This window comes from Diaphorina citri, unplaced genomic scaffold (genome assembly GCF_000475195.1).
Source record: "Diaphorina citri unplaced genomic scaffold, Diaci psyllid genome assembly version 1.1 scaffold1679, whole genome shotgun sequence".
NCBI classification, from domain to species: Eukaryota; Metazoa; Arthropoda; class Insecta; order Hemiptera; family Psyllidae; genus Diaphorina; species Diaphorina citri.
The window spans coordinates 1-19,253 of NW_007379105.1; the positions used below are offsets into that span (position 1 = coordinate 1).

Here is a 19,253-nt window from a genome sequence, read left to right on the forward strand (position 1 = left end):
CTATTGAATTCAGAGTAAAGAGGCATTCAATCTACCCCTCTGTAGCATGTTTGTTTACTCTTAGCACTGAGTTATCTCGTGAGGAGCTTAATAGATTATTATGATAATAAACTTGATCCTTCAATTCCTTCAAGTAAATCTAAACTGACTCTTTTATACTGATAATCACCGCGTTTTAACCCAAACCGGAGCAAGCCTGCTTAGGTTGGATCCTTGAAGGGTATCGCGCGTCTAGGGTTACCAGACAAGAAATTTCAAAAGGAGGACATTTTGGCTAAAAAAGGCGGACATTTCAACCAAAAGGAGGACGCAGAAAATAATCAACACAAAAACCTCCAGTAGATATGATAATGCTTTTTTTTTATGTACATGTACAGTGTACTTACATACCTACCACATACAGTAGAACCCCGATTTTATGAACTAATTGGGACCAAGGGTAAGTAGTTCATAAAATCGGGATGCCATATAAAAGTTCATAAAATCGGGGTTACATTAGGAAAAGAGAAAACATGGTAAATTTTCAACAGTAAATGCTTATTTGTTGATTTTTTGTTTTTTTTTTTTTTTACTTTTTAGTAACATATTATGTAACTAAAAGGATAAAATATGTTCATATTAGCATTATCCCCTAGGTACCCTATACTATCACTTCCACTTCACTTCACTATTGTTTACTTTATCTCATCTGGGTTATAGTTGACCTCTCTCAATTGTTTACATTACAGTAGCGGGACCTATTGAATTCAGAGTAAAGAGGCATTCAATCTACCCCTCTGTAGCATGTTTGTTTACTCTTAGCACTGAGTTATCTCTTGAGGAGTTATCTCGTGAGGAGCTTAATAGATTATTATGATAATAAACTTGATCCTTCAATTCCTTCAAGTAAATCTAAACTGACTCTTTTATACTAATAATCACCGCGTTTTAACCCAAAGCGGAGCAAGCCTGTTTAGGTTGGATCCTTGAAGGGTAGCTAGGGTTACCAGACAAGAAATTTCAAAAGGAGGACTTTTTGGCTAAAAAAGGCGGACATTTCAACCAAAAGGAGGACGCAGAAAATAATCAACACAAAAACCTCCAGTAGATTTAATGATTTTTTTTTATGTACAGTGTACCTACATACCTACCACATACAGTAGAACCCCGATTTTATGAACTAATTGGGACCAAGGGTAAGTAGTTCATAAAATCGGGATGCCATAATATAAAAGTTCATAAAATCGGGGTTACATTAGAAAAAGAGAAAACATGGTAAATTTTCGACAGTAAATGCTTATTTGTTGATTTTTTGTCTTTTTAGCGACATAATATTATGTAACTAAAAGGACAAAATATGTTCATAATATTAGCATTATTGTTCACAATTTCTGTGAGGGTTTTAATAAAAAATAAAAAAAAAAAATCGGAAATTTGTGTATAAATTATCAGGAAAAGTCTGATTTTCGAGTAAAAATTAAATAAAAAGCTCGGATTTTCGAGTTCATATAACCGAGGTTCATAAAATCGGGGTTCTACTGTACATACTGAATGTTCGTACATTGTATACATGGACTTAATTGCACAAAAATTGCATTTATGCTTTTTAAAAGTTCTTAACGGAAAACGACACATTACGTAATTTAGGTTTTTGAGGCCGAAACTTCAAAAAGGCGGACATTTTGCTATATTTTAAAAAGGCGGGCGGGCGGACGGAGGACAAACGTATAAAAAGGAGGACATGTCCGCCGAAAATCGGACGTCTGGTAAGCCTAATCGCGTCTGCTTTGTAAGCGCTAGGTCGCGGGTTCAATTCTCACCCGGGGCGGATTTTATCCCAAATACAAATATAAAGTTCGTTCTCGGAACGGCTGGCTTTCTCCTATTCTGTATTTTTTTCTCTCTTCGCTTGCGGGACGATAAGACCTTGGCAGTAATAAGTAGGCACCTAGGTGCCCTCTATCAAACCTCTTGAAAAAAATCACCCTCTAATAAATTAAAAAAAAAAAAAAATCCCCAAAGAAATGGCCAGAAAAAAATTCATACCAAGCACCGAGAAAGGTTAAGTTAGAGGAAATTCCAATAGCTGATTTCGTTCGGTAAGGGTTAAGATTTAACATCAAATATTTTGAGAAGAGTGATGGATGGCACTTTGTTTTCAATATTTTCAAATCCCTATCAGAAGCCTCATAATTATTATACATACCCATCTCCTCACCCCTTTATAATAGGTACAGGGCGGAAAAAAACGTTGTACAGTAGGTATCGAAAACAAAATCAAGACATTGCTAATGTTTTAAAGGTTCTCTCTCTCTCTCTCTTTAAATAAATAGGTAGATTCGTATTTATAGAACGGAGACCTGATACACAGGATCCGATAAACAATCTTCGGGATTTTCAAACCGTTCATGTGTTAACCCTGTATACATTACAAACAGTGTACGTTGTATAAATATGGAATCCTGATTGATTTAGAGTGAAGAGTATCACAGGATCTCTATTACATCCTTAATTACTATCAAATAATCCCATTACATCCCCTCCCGCCTTCTAGGCTATACATAGTGTAAACAAACAGGATAGGATGATTCCTCTTGAAAAACACTCATTAGAAGAAGATGAGGCTCTTCAGATTATAAAGGATTTAATAATAAGTCAATATTATTAATATGAACTTGAACAAAGATAAACAGTAAATCTGTAGGTATAGGAATATGTTTGTAAGATTTTGAGGACGAAAATAATACCAAGTACTGGGGTAGGTACCTACTTAAGTATTACTCAGAAATGAATGTAAAAAAAAAAAAAATTCTGGACAACTATATACAGTAGAACTTGTCACTCTACTTGAAAACTTAGTTCGGTAAAGCAACATAGAAAAAGGACCGAAAATATAAAGTCTTGGTGGGGAAAGACAAACTAGAAGAAAACAATGAAATAAAGAACTTCTGGCAACTTCTCACTTCCTTCATTGAATCAAAACGAAAATAGAAAGTAAAATAATAATAAATATTTTTTCTATTTTTCAGACCATCCATCATCACCCAGAGTAGCATCTCCTGAAGATCATGATGAAAATAGTCACTCCTATAATGAAGACAGTGAACCTGAACTGGAAAACACACCTGACAAACCAACAGCTTTATCTGATGAAGAATTCACTGAACTTCAAGACAACAACCACAACAGTGACACAATCCACAATAATGATGGAAAAGATCACATAGATAATGTGATTGTAAAAGACGAACCCTTTCCTAATAACGAAACACTAGCGAGACTACCAAAAGATATCACACATCCTAACGATAGACAAGTGTACGCAAACATTAACAGTTCTACACAACAACCACAACAGTGACACAATCCACAATAATGATGGAAAAGATCACATAGATGATGTGATTGTAAAAGACGAACCTTTTCCTAATAACGAAACACTAGCGAGACTACCAAAAGATATCACACATCCTAACGATAGACAAGTGTACGCAAACATTAACAGTTCTAGTCTAAGTCAGTATCTGTTCAAACAGAACAATGATTTCAGTAGACATTTAAAAGCTACTAATGTCAGTAGGGAAGATATGATTCCACATATCAATGGAAATAGGGTAGTTGAAGAAGGGTTTAGAAAACTTATTGATAGCCATGGAAAGGTAAACTATGCGTTTCAAGATAGAAACATGATAGATGAAGCAATGTTTAGCTATAATATGCATGACAAAACTAGCAGACTATTTCACAATCATATCACTTTCAATAGGAAACTAAGCGAGATTAACGACAAACTATTTCATCCCGGTGGACACTTTCGGGAATTCCAACATGAAACTAGTCAACTAGACAGACGTGATAGTTTACACGAAGATAATATAGTTCCCTTTATCAAAAAACCTCTTACAAAAAAACTTCTATTTCAATTAAAAACACCTATTTCTATTCCAAATATTTCAACGGCCTACTTTCTTCTACTCTTGTGAAGTCTTGTGTTGACCCTGCATAAAAAGTATTGTCTCTTCTTGCCCATCTGATGCGGGACCTACATGAAGGGTGTGCTAGGACACAGACCACTGGAATCCAATGTAGCAGTTGTAAACGTTTACCTCTAAGATATTGATGTTTCTTCTGAACGGCACTCATATCATCCTCACTGGTAGGGGTGGTCTCACTATTCCTCAACAATCTAGTGATCATCATGACACCCTCCTGTATAATAGCATCCAGTTCACCCTGTATGTCTTTCACCAGAGGGGCCTGACAGAATATGTCCGGGAACCGATAACTGTGGACACACAAGGGTTAATTGTGAGGTATATTGGGAGATAAGGGATTAATGAAATAATGTCAGTATGAGTACCTAGTGCTGTATTTAGAACCCTTTCCCATCATGCTAACAAAAACAAAAGAACAGCTTCTTAAAAAAAGTACAACCTACCTACCTAAGAAAATCTGGTGTGAACATCACACGACTTTCTATTACATATTTGTGGAATACGTATTTAAAAAAAAAAAAAAAAAATACAAGTCCATCGCACATGCGAAGAATTAGTTTTGGTCAAATAACGTTCAAGATTTCAATTAACGGGACGCTAATTTTGGTTGCAAAACTCTTTAATGTGAATATTGAAAAAAAGTTACTTTAACAGAAATTTTCGAGTTGATATTTAGAGGATTTAACAAATTTATTTTAAAAGGGGCTCGACTTTGAATGTCATTTGCCCATATTTAGAGGCAAACAACACGAATTTTGTTCATCTCAGTACCTTTCCAATCACTCACTTGTCTCGTCCTGATGTTTTCTTCTTGTCCGTCCACTCTTTCCTTAGTTCATCCAGCATGCTCTGCAAAACTCTTTAATGAAAATATTGAAAAAAAAAGTTACTTTAACAGAAATTTTCGAGTTGACATTTAGAGGATTTAACAAATTTATTTTAAAAGGGGCTCGACTTTGAACGTCATTTGCCCATATTCAGAGGAAAACACCACGAATTTTGTTTATCTCAGTACCTTTCCAATCACTCACTTGTCTCGTCCTGATGTTTTCTTCTTGTCCGTCCACTCTTTCCTTAGTTCATCCAGCATGCTAGGTGTTAGTAGACCTTGAGCTAGTAACTGCTCTGTTAGACGACCTCCTCCTACTTCTCAATATTACACATGAAGTACAGGGAGTCATCTACCGTGGATAATGAGACGAATATATCCTGAAAAGAAGAGAAGGAAACTTTATCAAAATAGATATAAAAAACGGATATTTCCAGTCATTTTCCGAATTTCAAAATTTGGACCGATTGCAATACTTCATCATTACTAGTAATAGCTTTGCTATAACTGTAGTAATGGAAAGTAAAAAATCTTTTGTGAACATTACACGACTTTTCTTATCCTAGGTATTCGACGGATTCCGAAATCCACCAAAAAGTTGTCAAAATGCACCAATCTTAACCAAGTTGCATCCTTGTCATATATGTCACATTTGAGAACTACATACCGAATTTCAAGTCTGTAGCTCTTACACCCTTACGGTTCTCGAGATATTTTGTTTACAGACAGTTTGATAGAGAGAGCTGTAACAACGGAGATCCTATCGTCCCGAAATCGAAAAGAGAATGAGTAAAGGATAGGAGAGGGCCAGTCGTTCCGAGAACGAAACTTTTTTCTGTTTGGGGAAAAAAGTTCGCTCCGGGCGGGAATCGAACCCGCGACCTAGACACGCTACCCTCCAAGCTGAACTAGGCTGGTACGTTATGTTAACTTACCATGAGGTTGGACAATGTAGAGTTGGGTAGATGATAAGCATAGAGTTCTATCTGGTCTGCTGTGGGATGTAGACCGGCCTTGGTAATGGGTTCCGGCGATTGTGCGAGGAGATTTTTCAGAATGGGAAGATCATCTGGCTTGAACGTTGTGACGAAACCCTAGAATAAATAGGAAATGAGTGTGAAAAAAAAAAAAAAATATATATACTTCTGTCTGTACTCTCTACATTGTTTCGAAATAACTAGATATTTCTTTATTTGGACCTTCACCTACCTACCTCGGTGGTGTAGTGGTCAAGGCGCTCGCCTGGTAAACAGGAGGGCGTGGGTTCAATTCCAGCCGAGGTATGGAATTTTATTATATATACTTCTGTCTGTACTCTCTACATTGTTTCGAAATAACTAGGTATTTCTTTGTTTGGACCTTCACAAAAGTTACCGATTCTTTAATCAAATACATAAGTTTTGCTTCGAATCGTGAAAATGTTCGTTATCCCTACTCTTTAGCCATCAGGGAACCCAAATAATTATAATGTTGGAAAAATATCTTTCTGTGCTCTGTATGTTGTTGATAAACTCGTTTTCGCCTTCTTTTCATGAAGTTTCCGATGACTATATATAGATGTAGATCTGTCCTAGGACAGGTTTCAACACGACGTTCTCCACTTTTCTCGATCTTGGGCGTCCTCCTTCATTTGTTGCTCTGTATGTTGTTGATAAACTCGTTTTCGCCTTCATTTCATGAAGTTTCCGATGACTAGAATTTTTTTTTCGGAAATACAAACTAATAAGAAACTCCATAGTTTTCATACCTTTTCAAAGTGAGTGTTGAATCGCCCAGCTCGACCTGCAATCTGTAATGCCGCTGATACTGATATTAGGTCTATTTCTCTCTCTCCTTTCTCATTGAGTGCAGGATGTGACCCAGCCAACTGATGACTAGAATTTTTTTTTTTTTTGGAAATACAAAGTAATAAGAAACTCCATAGTTTTCATACCTTTTCAAAGTGTGTGTTGAATCGCCCAGCTCGACCTGCAATCTGTAATGCCGCTGATACTGATATTAGGTCTATTTCTCTCTCTCCTTTCTCATTGAGTGAAGGCTTGATGAGAGAGTAGAATATAACTCGACGAATACTCCTGCAATTCACAAGGGTGGAAAGAAAAGAGTCAGTAGGTAAGTAGGTATATATTAATGTAGTATGTTCCTAAAATAATAATAAACATCTCGATAAAGGGAACTGCAACACAGGAGGTCTTATAGTACCGAAAGTGAAGAAGGAAGGAGGAGTAAGAGAAAGCCAGCCGTTCCGAGAACGAACATTATCTGTTTAGGATAAAGTTTAGTCAGTAGGTATATGTAGTATGTTCCTAAAATAATAATAAACATCTCGATAAAGGGAATTGCAACACAGGAGATCTTATAGTACCGAAAGTGAAGAAGGAAGGAGGAGTAAGAGAAAGCCAGCCGTTCCGAGAACGAACATTATCTGTTTAGGATAAAGTTAGGCCCGGGCGGAAATAGAACCCGCGACCTAGCGCTTACAAGGCAGACGGGCTACCCTCCAAGCTAGCGAGATCAGAGCTGTTGTTTTCTGTTTGTTCGCTTTTTTTTTAGGTATTTGTATTTTTCTATTCAACCCATCACAAGCAAAATGTACTCAGAGCTGAATCCTCCTCGTCTAAAACTTTAGCATGATAGCTAAACCTGTCCCTATATGGAACTTCTACAATGCTATATCTTTTCCATCCTCCTCTATGGAGTTGAATCATGGACACTGAATGAAAACACGACAAAGAAACTGGAAGCGTTCGAGATGTGGTTATACAGACGAATATTGAAAATATCGTGGACAGAACACATAACCAATGAAGAAGTGCTAAGACGAATAAAGAAAGGGAGGGAACATCATCAAAATAAGAAAACTCCAATACCTGGGCCATATCATGCGGAATGACAACAAATACACCCTACTACAACTCATCATCCAGAGGAAAATTGAAGGAAAACGAGGACGCGGCAGGCGCAGAATCTCCTGGCTGCACAATTTGAGAAAATGGACCGGAAAAACATCCACGGAGTAATAAGGAATCATATAAAGTATGAAAAAAATTGAACTTTTTTTTTCGAAGTTCGAAGTAACAATGACTTTGGTTGATATCCGGATGAGTGACGGTCCGATTTTTACCAAATTGTTACAGTCGCGTCCTTGGACCATACCGGGATAGCATACCAAATTTCGTATTGTCTCTTCTTGCCCATCTGATGCGGGACCTACATGAAGGGTGTGCTAGGACACAGACCACTGGAATCCAATGTAGCAGTTGTAAACGTTTACCTCTAAGATATTGATGTTTCTTCTGAACGGCACTCATATCATCCTCACTGGTAGGGGTGGTCTCACTATTCCTCAACAATCTAGTGATCATCATGACACCCTCCTGTATAATAGCATCCAGTTCACCCTGTATGTGCTGGTAGGGGTGGTCTCACTATTCCTCAACAATCTAGTGATCATCATGACACCCTCCTGTATAATAGCATCCAGTTCACCCTGTATGTACTCACAAGGCAGACGGGCTACCCTCTAAGCTAGCAAGCTAGCGAGATCAGAGCTGTTGTTTTCTGTTTGTTCGCTTTTTTTATATGTATTTGTATTTTTCTATTCAACCCATCACAAGCAAAATGTACTCAGAGCTGAATCCTCCTCGTCTAAAACTTTAGCATGATAGCTAATTACGTACATACGTGCGTACAGACCATGGGCTAAAAACCACTTTTTTGACATCAGGGGATCCCAAAATGGATATTTCTAACCATTTCCCGATTTTGAAAATTTGGACCGATTGCAATACTTTCATTACTAGTATAGCTCGCTATACTGTAGTAATAACAATTAGCAAGTATATGTAACTCCTAAAATGCTATATCTTCTCCATCCTCCTCTATGGAGTTGAATCATGGACACTGAATGAAAACACGACAAAGAAACTGGAAGCGTTTGAGATGTGGTTATACAGACGAATACTGAAAATATCGTGGACAGAACACATAACCAATGAAGAAGTGCTAAAACGAATGAAGAAAGGGAGGGAACTCATGAACATCATCAAAGTAAGAAAACTCCAATACCTGGGCCACATCATGCGGAATGACAACAAATACACCCTACTACAACTAATCATCCAGGGGAAAATTGAAGGAAAACGAGGACGCGGCAGGCGCAGAATCTCCTGGCTGCACAATTTGAGAAAATGGACCGGAAAAACATCCACGAAACTATTTCGCATAGCTGTAAACAAAATCAAACTTGCCAAGCTGGTCGCCAAACATCCGCAACGGATAAGGCACTACAAGAAGAAGAAGATTATTATTATTATTATTATTATTATTTTTTTTTTTCATGAAAATATCTTGAGAAATAAAGAAATGGGATCAAAAACAAAATCCCCCTGTCAGTTAAAAATAACCGACAGAGGGATCTATTTGGGGCCTGAGGGTAAACTTTTCATTTTAGCGTGGGCACTGAGAGTGTTAACAGTGATGTACGGGGAGGGATGCTTCAAATTTTCGGAGTCCGGACTACAGGAAAGGAAAGAAAAAATTAAGCTCGAGAAGGGGGGGCCCTTTAAATACGGCCCTGGTAGAAAGTATGAAAGATATGTTTGTAATGTGTTAGTGTGGTGCTAAATTCAACGAACTGTGGATTACGCCAAGACTGGTAATCCGATATATGTGTAGGTTTAGTAGAACTTCTCACTTTCCCAAAATATTATTACGAATGATATTATACAGTATAAATCTCATTATAATAAAAAGAACAAGACTAGAGACCGTTCTCCCTTTATTCCCAATATAATGTTTAAGCCACAATGTTTAAGTTGCAGATACATATTAAGCTACCTAAATATCTTATTGGATGTCTCTGTTAAATGTAATTTGTTTTTGTTAGATGTCTACTCATTACATATACGTATACATATCTTGTTGGATATCAGGATGTCTCTGTAAATTTCATGTTTTAGTTCCATGTTGGGATGACTAGCTATAATAACGATGGTTCTTGTGAAATCTGTTATCCACCCAGGACACATAGATAAAGATAAGATTTGTTCACCAGATAAGATTCATTCGTGGAATGGCTAACTTTCTTCTATCCTGTCCTCAACTCCATCTCTCATCGATTTTGGAAAGATTGTAGATTAAAAGGTTGATTGTACTTACAGGGTATATTGACAGAGGTCATCTCCACTGTACATGCTACATGACGCACTACAAGAAGAAGAATATGTAACTTCTAAGGGCAAAAAAACTAATTCAGAATGATTGTTACTCACAAGTTGAGACCCATGCCAATAGCATCAGTGGCCACCATTACTTTACACGGGTTATCTGGATCATTGAACTTGGAGGCCTGGGCTAGTTTAGTAGTCGGTGGGAGACTACCATATATCACAGCCACCTCCGTGCCTCGGGACTCTATGCCACGACTCACCTGAGAGGAGGGGGGGAAAGAAAAAAAAATGTAATTATTTAGAAGCCACGATAGTGAAAAGGAAACCTCCTTTTTGTGTTTAACCTAACCCTATAATAACACTAATCACTGCTCTGATTGTGAAAACTCCTTTTTGCGTTTAACCTAACCTTATAAAGAAGAATATTTAACTTCTAAGGGCAAAAAACTAATTCAGAATTGTTACTCACAAGTTGAGACCCATGCCAATAGCATCAGTGGCCACCATTACTTTACACGGGTTATCTGGATCATTGAACTTGGAGGCCTGGGCTAGTTTAGTAGTCGGTGGGAGACTACCATATATCACAGCCACCTCCGTGCCTCGGGACTCTATGCCTCGACTCACCTGAGAAAAGAAGAAAAGTGTAATTATTCAGAAGCCACGATAGTGAAAAGGAAAGCTCCTTTTTGTGTTTAACCTAACCCTCTAACAACACTAATCACTGCTCTGATTGTGAAAACTCCTTTTTGTGTTTAACCTAACCCTATAATAACACTAATCACTGCTCTGATTGTGAAAACTCCTTTTTGCGTTTAACCTAACCCTATAACAACACTCTATTCTGATCGTTTGTGCCAGTTCTTTTAGTAGCAATCTTCCATTGACGTGACTTCTGACCAAGTACCAAAAAAATCGATTTAAATGAAAGGAAAAAGAACTGGGTTTATTTCGCTTCAATTGTATTTTATTTCTGATCAATTTGGCTGATGCTGATGATAAAGTAAGCTAAACAAAAGAATTAAAAAACTTGGGTACCGCTTTCACATTATTTCAAGGCACGAAAAAGTCTGGTTAGAAAATTTCCACCCCAGCATTTGAACTCAAAGTCAGTGCTCTTTCCCACTCGGCCACAGAGGTAGGTTGATAAAGTAAGCTTAGTAGATTTTTATTTGTATTTTTTTTTTCTCCTTTTACTTAGGATAGAAGAATAAATTAAGTGTCTAGGATCGAACCCGCGACCTCCACACTGGGAGCTAGCAGCGACTTACCGTATATACATCATTCTTACTGAAGCATACAATACAATCTCCGGGCTGTATATTATCCAGTGATCCTACTGCTGAATCTTCAATCTGTAACTCGGTTAGTCTCTTGTATTTATACACCTGAAACAAGGAGGAATTTTAATATTTTTCATCAAAATTGTCTGGCTGGGGGACTTTAAACAAGGAGTAAGCTAGACTGGCTGGGGGACTTTAAACAGAGAGTAGTCCAGCCTAGTCTGGCTGGGGGACTTTAAACAGGGAGGATACCAACCCGAAATTTCCATTGTTAAAGAAATAGCAAAGGTTTTTTTTTTGTAGACAAAACCAAATGTTAGCCCAAAGTAATCACCCTAGCTAAGGCTGATTTTTTTTACGTTCATGTTCTTTTCTCTTAACTTTCAAGGCTATAAGAACTTTCAGGACTCCACTGTTTGTTGTTATAGTTTCATCATTTCATCCGTCAAACCTCTTACAGAAAAAAAAAACTCTCTTTTCTCCAGTTGATTTACCTCAACATCCTCATTGGTAGTCATCATAATGGCTTTAACCAGATCTACGGCACCGGCTTCACCACACACATGTATTTCCTTTGCCATGAGACCTAGTAGTGCACGAGTCCATGCCCAGCCTCGAGTTATATCTCGCATCATTTGTATCTCATCAATAACTGCCACCTCGTCTGTAAAAAAGTAATGGAAATGAATGGAAAAGAAATTTGATGCAGTTTGCATAGGAACCATGCAAGATATGCACTCCAGGGCAAAAAATAAGTTGGGACAGTTTGTATTTTCATCTCTTTACTTTGACAGCCTTCCTGGAATGTCTTGAAATACTTTTCAATATTTCATGGTAGGTACCAATTTAAACCATGATTTAGCCATCCTAGTTAGCTTGGAGGTTAGAGCTAGGTTGCGGATGTGATTCCCGCCCGGGACAAATAGGTAAAGATAAGATTTGTTCACCAGATAAGGTTCATTCGCAGAATGGCTAACTTTCTTCTATCCTGTCCTCAGTCAACTGCGTCTCTCGTCGATGTTGGAAAGATTGTAGATTAAAAGGTTGATTGTACTTACAGGGTATATTGACAGAGGTCATCTCCACTGTACATGCTACATGATTGGCTGGCTTTTCCTCACCCTGTATGAATTTCTTCTCCTCCCCTGTGATCAGATCACATGGTGTACCCTGTAATGAGAGAATGTGATTGAGAAACAAAACTGTATTCAAAATTCAGTGCTGCCAAATTTCATTTGGTTATTAAAAGAAAACATCATGCTCATGAATAGGTAGGTAGGTATTCTATTTTTTTAATTGTATTTTTCATAATTACATCCCTAATTTTTTTATTATAGGCCTAAACGGTCTGTACCTAAATGAGTCAAAACATCCTTTTTTAGGTTCCCTGAGAATCCGGAATAAAGAGTTACCCTTTTCAGCTCCAATCTCCTTCTTCCATTTGGACAGAAAAAGATTTTATTCCTGCTGTTAGGTTACTAGATTACTTGTGTTCTTCTTTTTAATTTCCCTGGCATCATAAAGTACTTGTCTTACCCTGTCATTGGATTTCTTAAACACCTCTGTAGCCAACATTTTTAGTGGACCACAATATACACCAGACTCAGCACTGAGGAATCTCTCCAAAGCATGATAAGTTTTGCCAGAGTTTGTAGGACCTGCGTGGATTTTCAGTGGACCACAATATACACCAGACTCAGCACTGAGGAATCTCTCCAAAGCATGATAAGTTTTGCCAGAGTTTGTAGGACCTGCGTGGAATATGATACGACGAGATATGGATCGTGCATTTGGATACCTGGGAATCAGAGGTAAATATTAAATAATTTTTATTAAATAATACCAAAGTATCTCTTCAATTAGGTAACCTACACAGATCATGATGTAATACTTTCTTTTTTTTTTCGTTCATTTCTTTCATACCTAAAAAAAAAAAAAAAAAAAAAACCTTCCATTTGGACAGAAAAGGATTTTATTCCTGCTGTTAGGTTACTAGATTACTTGCATTCCTCTTTTTAATTTCCCAGGCATCATAAAGTACTTGTCTTACCCTGTCATTGGATTTCTTAAACACCTCTGTAGCCAACATTTTCAGTGGTTTTCAAGACTTCTTCCTAACAAGCAAGTGTATAACCACTGGACCAATTTACTCTTCTCCATTGCTTACCATTCTGCCGGGTTTCTCAAGTCACTTATTTTCTTCAAGTCGTCCATACAATCTAAGTGAGGAAACATTTGCTTAGCATGTCGCAGGTAATACGGGAACATATCATCTACATGCCCAGCACCTACACAAGAAATGATCACAAGATAATTAGATCAACAACATTTATCTTATACAGAGAACTTTTTCATTCATTAAAACAAATGTCAGCAAAATGAAAAGAAGGGAAAAAATAAGTAGGTACCACCTAATAATAAATTAATAATTTAATGGAACTTAAAAAAAGAAGAGGTTTGATAGAGCAAACTGAAAATGGCTAAGGCCCTTGTCATCCCAAAAACAAAGACTTGCAAAATTATAAGTTTTTCTTTTTTTCAAGTGGCCTTAACAAACTGGTAAGAGCTGGGACCATGTATGTAACTTGAGTAGAACATTTTACCTTGTATAATATCACTAAGGACCACATGTAGATCCACAGGTAATGATTGAGTCTCAAGACAATATCTCCGGAAACTGATGTAGGCCTGGTGTTGAAGATAGCCTGGTTTATTTTTATTTCAAGTGACAAATATGATATTCACGTAGAACTGCGATGAAGTTTTGTTAACTTGGGAAACGGAATTCTTTGATGATAAAAGGACTAGGGTCACTTTGTCAACGGAAACTCCGACTCGAAGTTTTTGGGTTCAAAAGCTCCAAACACATATTCTTGTTTAGACTTCATGATTTGTCACACTGGAATAGAAAAATAATATGACTTCGATAGAAAACGGATATGATTTCAATATCTTGGAAATACTAAGTTTAGTTTAGTGGTTGGGTGGGAGAGATCTTTAATTTTTAAACAGGAGAGCTCTTTCAAAAAAAAACCTGCCAAATGATTTGGAGAAAACTAAGTGTGGTCAAATTCTCAAATAAATGAGAATGAACTATGTAGGTTAGGATTGCACTAAAGGTCTCCTGTTTATCAGGCCAGCATTTTGACCACGAAAAGATCGAAGGAGATTATCACAGCGCCCCCTATCATCATTCCTACAGTTATCTTAACGCTACGATTAGGCACGATGTGAAGCACATAGTACTCGGCTATCATCGTCATTAAGATCGAGAATCTTCGGAGCATGGTGAACATGGGTAGTGAGAGCTCCTTGGTACCACCCAGACCAAACACCATATTGCCTAAGTAAATAAACGGAAGGGGCATCAACTCGAAGAATATATTGCGGTGGTAGTTGGGAAACTGAATGAATCTCAATTTCTTGCCTACGTATAGAACGACCACGGTGGTAAGGAGTTGGCCAAGCGCCACGATCTTGAAACTAGGAAACACGTAACTCGTGAGGACAGACTTGTTAACAATCGTTATAAACAACGAACACAATGCATAGAACAGAGCCGTGCTTATCTTGGCGATCGTGGTGTCATAGTTGACCAGACTGACCGCCTCCTTGGTGTGTGAACTTGGCGTGTCTTTGTGACTTGTGTGGTTTTTGTGGAGGATATCACTGTTTGTTGTATCTTCCTCATCGTCACTTGTGTTAATGAGGAGAGGTTCACTCTGTTCCTGGGTGAGATGTTTGGAACTTGATGCTATCATGACTGAATGTGGTTTCTTAATTTATTTTTATTTCAAGTGACGAATATGATATTCACGTAGAACTGCGATGAAGTTTGTTAACTTGGGAAACGGAATTCTTTGATGATAAAAGGACTAGGGTCACTTTGTCAACGGAAACTCCGACTCGAAGTTTTTGGGTTCAAAAGCTCCAAACACATATTCTTGTTTAGACTTCATGATTTGTCACACTGGAATAGAAAAATAATATGACTTCGATAGAAAACGGATATGATTTCAATATCTTGGAAATACTAAGTTTAGTTTAGTGGTTGGGTGGGAGAGATCTTTAATTTTTAAACAGGAGAGCTCTTTCAAAAAAAAACCTGCCAAATGATTTGGAGAAAACTAAGTGTGGTCAAATTCTCAAATAAATGAGAATGAACTATGTAGGTTAGGATTGCACTAAAGGTCTCCTGTTTATCAGGCCAGCATTTTGACCACGAAAAGATCGAAGGAGATTCTTTCTAACGTATTTGAGAGAGAAAAGTTAAGTAGGTAGGTACGTACTTTTGTTATTTAAAAATGAGAAATTCTGGGGAAAAGATGCAAGTAGGTACCTATACAAAATAAGAAAATTTGGAATAAAATAAACAAAACGAAAAAGACTAGACGGGATACTCACGAAATTTCACTCCAAGACCTCAACACGACGACATTGAAGTACTTTACGATCACAACATGACAAACAATCCATATAATATGGTATTGTCATCAGTGAAGATTTCAGCCATCTTACTCCTGTCATTCTACATACTAGTACCAGAAACTTGTAAGTAAAAATATTAGTATTAGTGTCAGTGACAGTGGTAGAGATATTCTACAAAAGAGCGTAAGAGCCAAATTTCAATATTTCAATAATGTTCATAGACTGGTAATGCCGCCACTGATCGCTACTCGATTAAATTAGCTACTCAATTGTCCTCACGAGGCTGAGTGCACCCCGAACGCCAAGCACAGAGCCGAAAAAACTTCGACCTTACCGGGAATCGAACCCAGGACCTCCAGCATGCAAGCCTCGTGTGATACCCCCTCTGCCACGGAGGCGACTCTACTAATTTGTATTTTATTTGATTTGACTTTCAGACGCAGATATCAAACTGTTCTCTCTATCCAAGGACATAGCTAATCCCACCCGCCTGTGTCCTGCACCGGGAGCCCCACCCAGACCTTACTACTACTCCTGTCCTAACTTTACCATCGACCAGGCTAAATCTGTATGTAGTACTACTCTTTATAATTATAACTATATCCGAATCACCCAGCACAAATGTAATGGAGTTACATGTCATCTGGAGGTGGCTACAGACTCCAAAACAGCGCATGCTGCTATAGACTGCAAACAGAAGACGGATATCATAGCCAACTGTACCTGCTCACTGTTGAACATTATTGAGTTATATATCTATGTTTGTATCAGAGGGGATCGTATTTTATTGCACTCCCTTCATCCCTACGAGGAAAATATTTTCAGCAAATCTGAGTCCTACTCCACAAACAACTCTGCACTTCTCACTTTTTACTGTGATATACACAAAACATGTGAAGAAGGGAAGAATCTCACAGTTTCACCGCAAGTAATTATTAAATTTAGATTTAGATAGATAGATTTAGATTAATAAGAAAGTAAATCATCTCGAAGGATTTTTCTGTTTGGGAATGAGTTACCCAATAGTTATTAGAAGTGGTCTACTTAGTACCCACCGGTCGATTGATCACCTGATCAAATCATCGAGACAAAAGGGTTCGAAAATTTAAACAAGATTAGAATTAAACATTAAAACTAGAAATTAGAAATAAACATCAGATCTAGAAATTTGAATTTGAATTTGAATTTGAATAAGATTTCTTTATTTTTGAATATTTAGGTACAAATAAAACATCTCCTAGGCTGATTTCAACCTCTGAGGAGATGGTTGAATTTGAATTTTGAATTTGAATAAGATTTCTTTATTTTTGAATATTTAGGTACAAATAAAACATCTCCTAGGCTGATTTCAACCTCTGAGGAGATGGTTCTTCTTCCTCTTCATTGGTTGCTTATATATAACATAGGTAGGTACTGATTAATATTGATTTTGATACATGTAAGATACATAGGTAGGTAAGTTTTAATAACAATGGTAGGTATAAAATAAATGCAACGCAACATAATAATTTTCATTAGAATATTACTCATTTACATAATACCTACTCGTAATAAGTATGTGTATAGTGAACAAAAAATTGCATTTTTTATCTGGAAAATTGAACATCGTGATTTTTTAACCCATGTTGAACAAACCAGGTTTTAGGTATACGTAGGTATTAGAGAATTACATTGTAGGTTTATTTATGTACATATTTGTAAGTAGGAAATGTAAAAAAGAAACAACATATCCATTAAGTAAATGAAAAAGTAGATAATACAACTTAATATTATAGACCAATACATAATTACATACATCTCGAAGGATTTTTCTGTTTGGGAATGAGTTACCCAATAGTTATTAGAAGTGGTCTACTTAGTACCCACCGGTCGATTGATCACCCCAAATACATGCGGACTGCGGACCAAAGCCCCGGCGGGGGTTGATGTTAGTTTATTCCAAAGACATTTCGGCTCCAGATATAACAGCTATCAGAATCAGTGACACAGTCTGCATAGGTCTCAGGAGTCAAGGTTCTTGGTTTGACTCCGAACAGGGAGCGGTGAGATGACAGCATTCTGTAGGTCGTCAAAACAAAACATGGAAATCATGGGATATAATGTGTAAGACATAGGATTTATAATAACTTATCAATACTTCATGAAATGTAAACATGTAAACAAATTACACTGTTGAATACAGGGTGCACAAGAATGATACGTAGAAATTAAAAAAAAAAAAAAAAAAAAAAAAAAATCTAAAAAGGGGTCAAAAAAAAAAAAATAAAAAAATAAAAAAAAAAAAAAAAAAAAAAAAATCTATTCTTGTATAGAAAAGCCTCCATCTTCTTCTTCGCCTTTTCCCGAGTTCGGCGGTCTGCGTTTCTTGTCAGCCTCTCAGTCAAGCCTAGGGTGATTGCTTTTAGGCTGACATTTGGTTTTGGCTACAAAAATTTTCCAAGTGGATGCCCTTGGCGATTTCTTTAGAAAATGGAAATTTCTGCCCTTGTTAAAGTCCCTCAGCCAGACCAGTGGGGGGAAAAACTCATGGTGTCGGTTACCTGTCTTCCAATACACCTTGTATGAAATAATTATTTATAAAATTTAAAATTAATGTAATCATATTTACATATGTTACTGCTTCATGTGTTTTATGGATTCTGTTTTCAGGCACCTACTTACCATGGAACAGAATCCAGAAAATATTTGGCTTTTGGTAGTTCACAAAGCCTTCCCTTCATATTCCTTTGTTTTGAGATGACTCTAAAAAGAAAGCAGTCTACTATTCCACAAAAGATTTCTCACTTCCAAACTTGAGAAGTTCTTGTAAATAAAACCCATATTTTACTTGCTAGCCTGACATAATACCATCCACAATGCAAGACAATTTCTAAAGAACACTTACTATCCAATCCATGATCCATAGCGGCTATTTTGATTTCCTGCCGCTGATAGAACTTGTTGAGTATCTTGACCGTCTCGCTCTTATCAATAGATCCACCGGTCAACTCTTGGCCTACATTAGCATCTGTAGGGTCTGTATTTGGTTTCACATGTACAGGTACGGTCAACTCTTGGCCTACATTAGCATCTGTAGGGTCTGTATTTGGTTTCACATGTACAGGTACGAATAAATTCGTGGTATTTGACTTTTTATTTCGTACAAGAACTTTACTACTTGTTCTGGTTAGTAGTTTATGCTTACAGAAATGTTTGTACATAGAATAGGAAACATTCTGATGTAGTCTATAAGTGGACAGCGCTATTCGGTTAAGTTTGAGCATTATTCCAACATAAAAATACACTTGAAAAGCCGGAAAATAGGGAAAAAGACGGAGTTTCTAGGGAAAATTCGTAAAAATCCTCACCGCTCGAATAAGTCTCATGCAAGTTCACTTTTTGAAAATTTCGCGGGGCGGAAAATGTTGATATTTTTTACAGGTGTGCCACTTCAAAAAAAAAGCTAGGTACGTTTTAAAAATCGTGTAAACGGATCTTGCACTTTGTTTAGCTAAATTCCTTATGGCTGTTAGCTGAATTCCCTTCTGTTTTTGGTTCCAATTTCGATAATTTCACTATATTTGCGTTA

General features: G+C 37.1%; 2 protein-coding genes across 2 annotated transcripts; one reads left to right on the top strand and one right to left on the bottom strand.

The window, feature by feature from the left end:
• Positions 1 to 2,045: 2,045 nt before the first annotated feature.
• LOC113470583 lies at positions 2,046 to 3,340 on the top strand. The gene is made up of 2 exons (XM_026829132.1): positions 2,046 to 2,237; positions 3,009 to 3,340. The coding sequence occupies exons 1-2, from the start codon at positions 2,120 to 2,122 to the stop codon at positions 3,338 to 3,340; spliced, it is 450 nt and encodes a 149-aa protein (XP_026684933.1). The 5' UTR covers positions 2,046 to 2,119.
• Positions 3,341 to 5,117: 1,777 nt separating this feature from the next.
• Positions 5,118 to 18,948, bottom strand: LOC103516842 (ATP-dependent RNA helicase SUV3 homolog, mitochondrial-like). The gene is made up of 12 exons (XM_026829135.1): positions 18,570 to 18,948; positions 13,861 to 13,962; positions 13,425 to 13,545; positions 13,009 to 13,055; positions 12,794 to 12,915; positions 12,316 to 12,427; positions 11,752 to 11,921; positions 11,246 to 11,362; positions 10,444 to 10,601; positions 6,737 to 6,878; positions 5,739 to 5,897; positions 5,118 to 5,183 (listed from the first exon to the last, which is right to left on the bottom strand). The coding sequence occupies exons 1-12, from the start codon at positions 18,946 to 18,948 to the stop codon at positions 5,118 to 5,120; spliced, it is 1,695 nt and encodes a 564-aa protein (XP_026684936.1).
• Between the last annotated feature and the right edge of the window lie 305 nt (positions 18,949 to 19,253).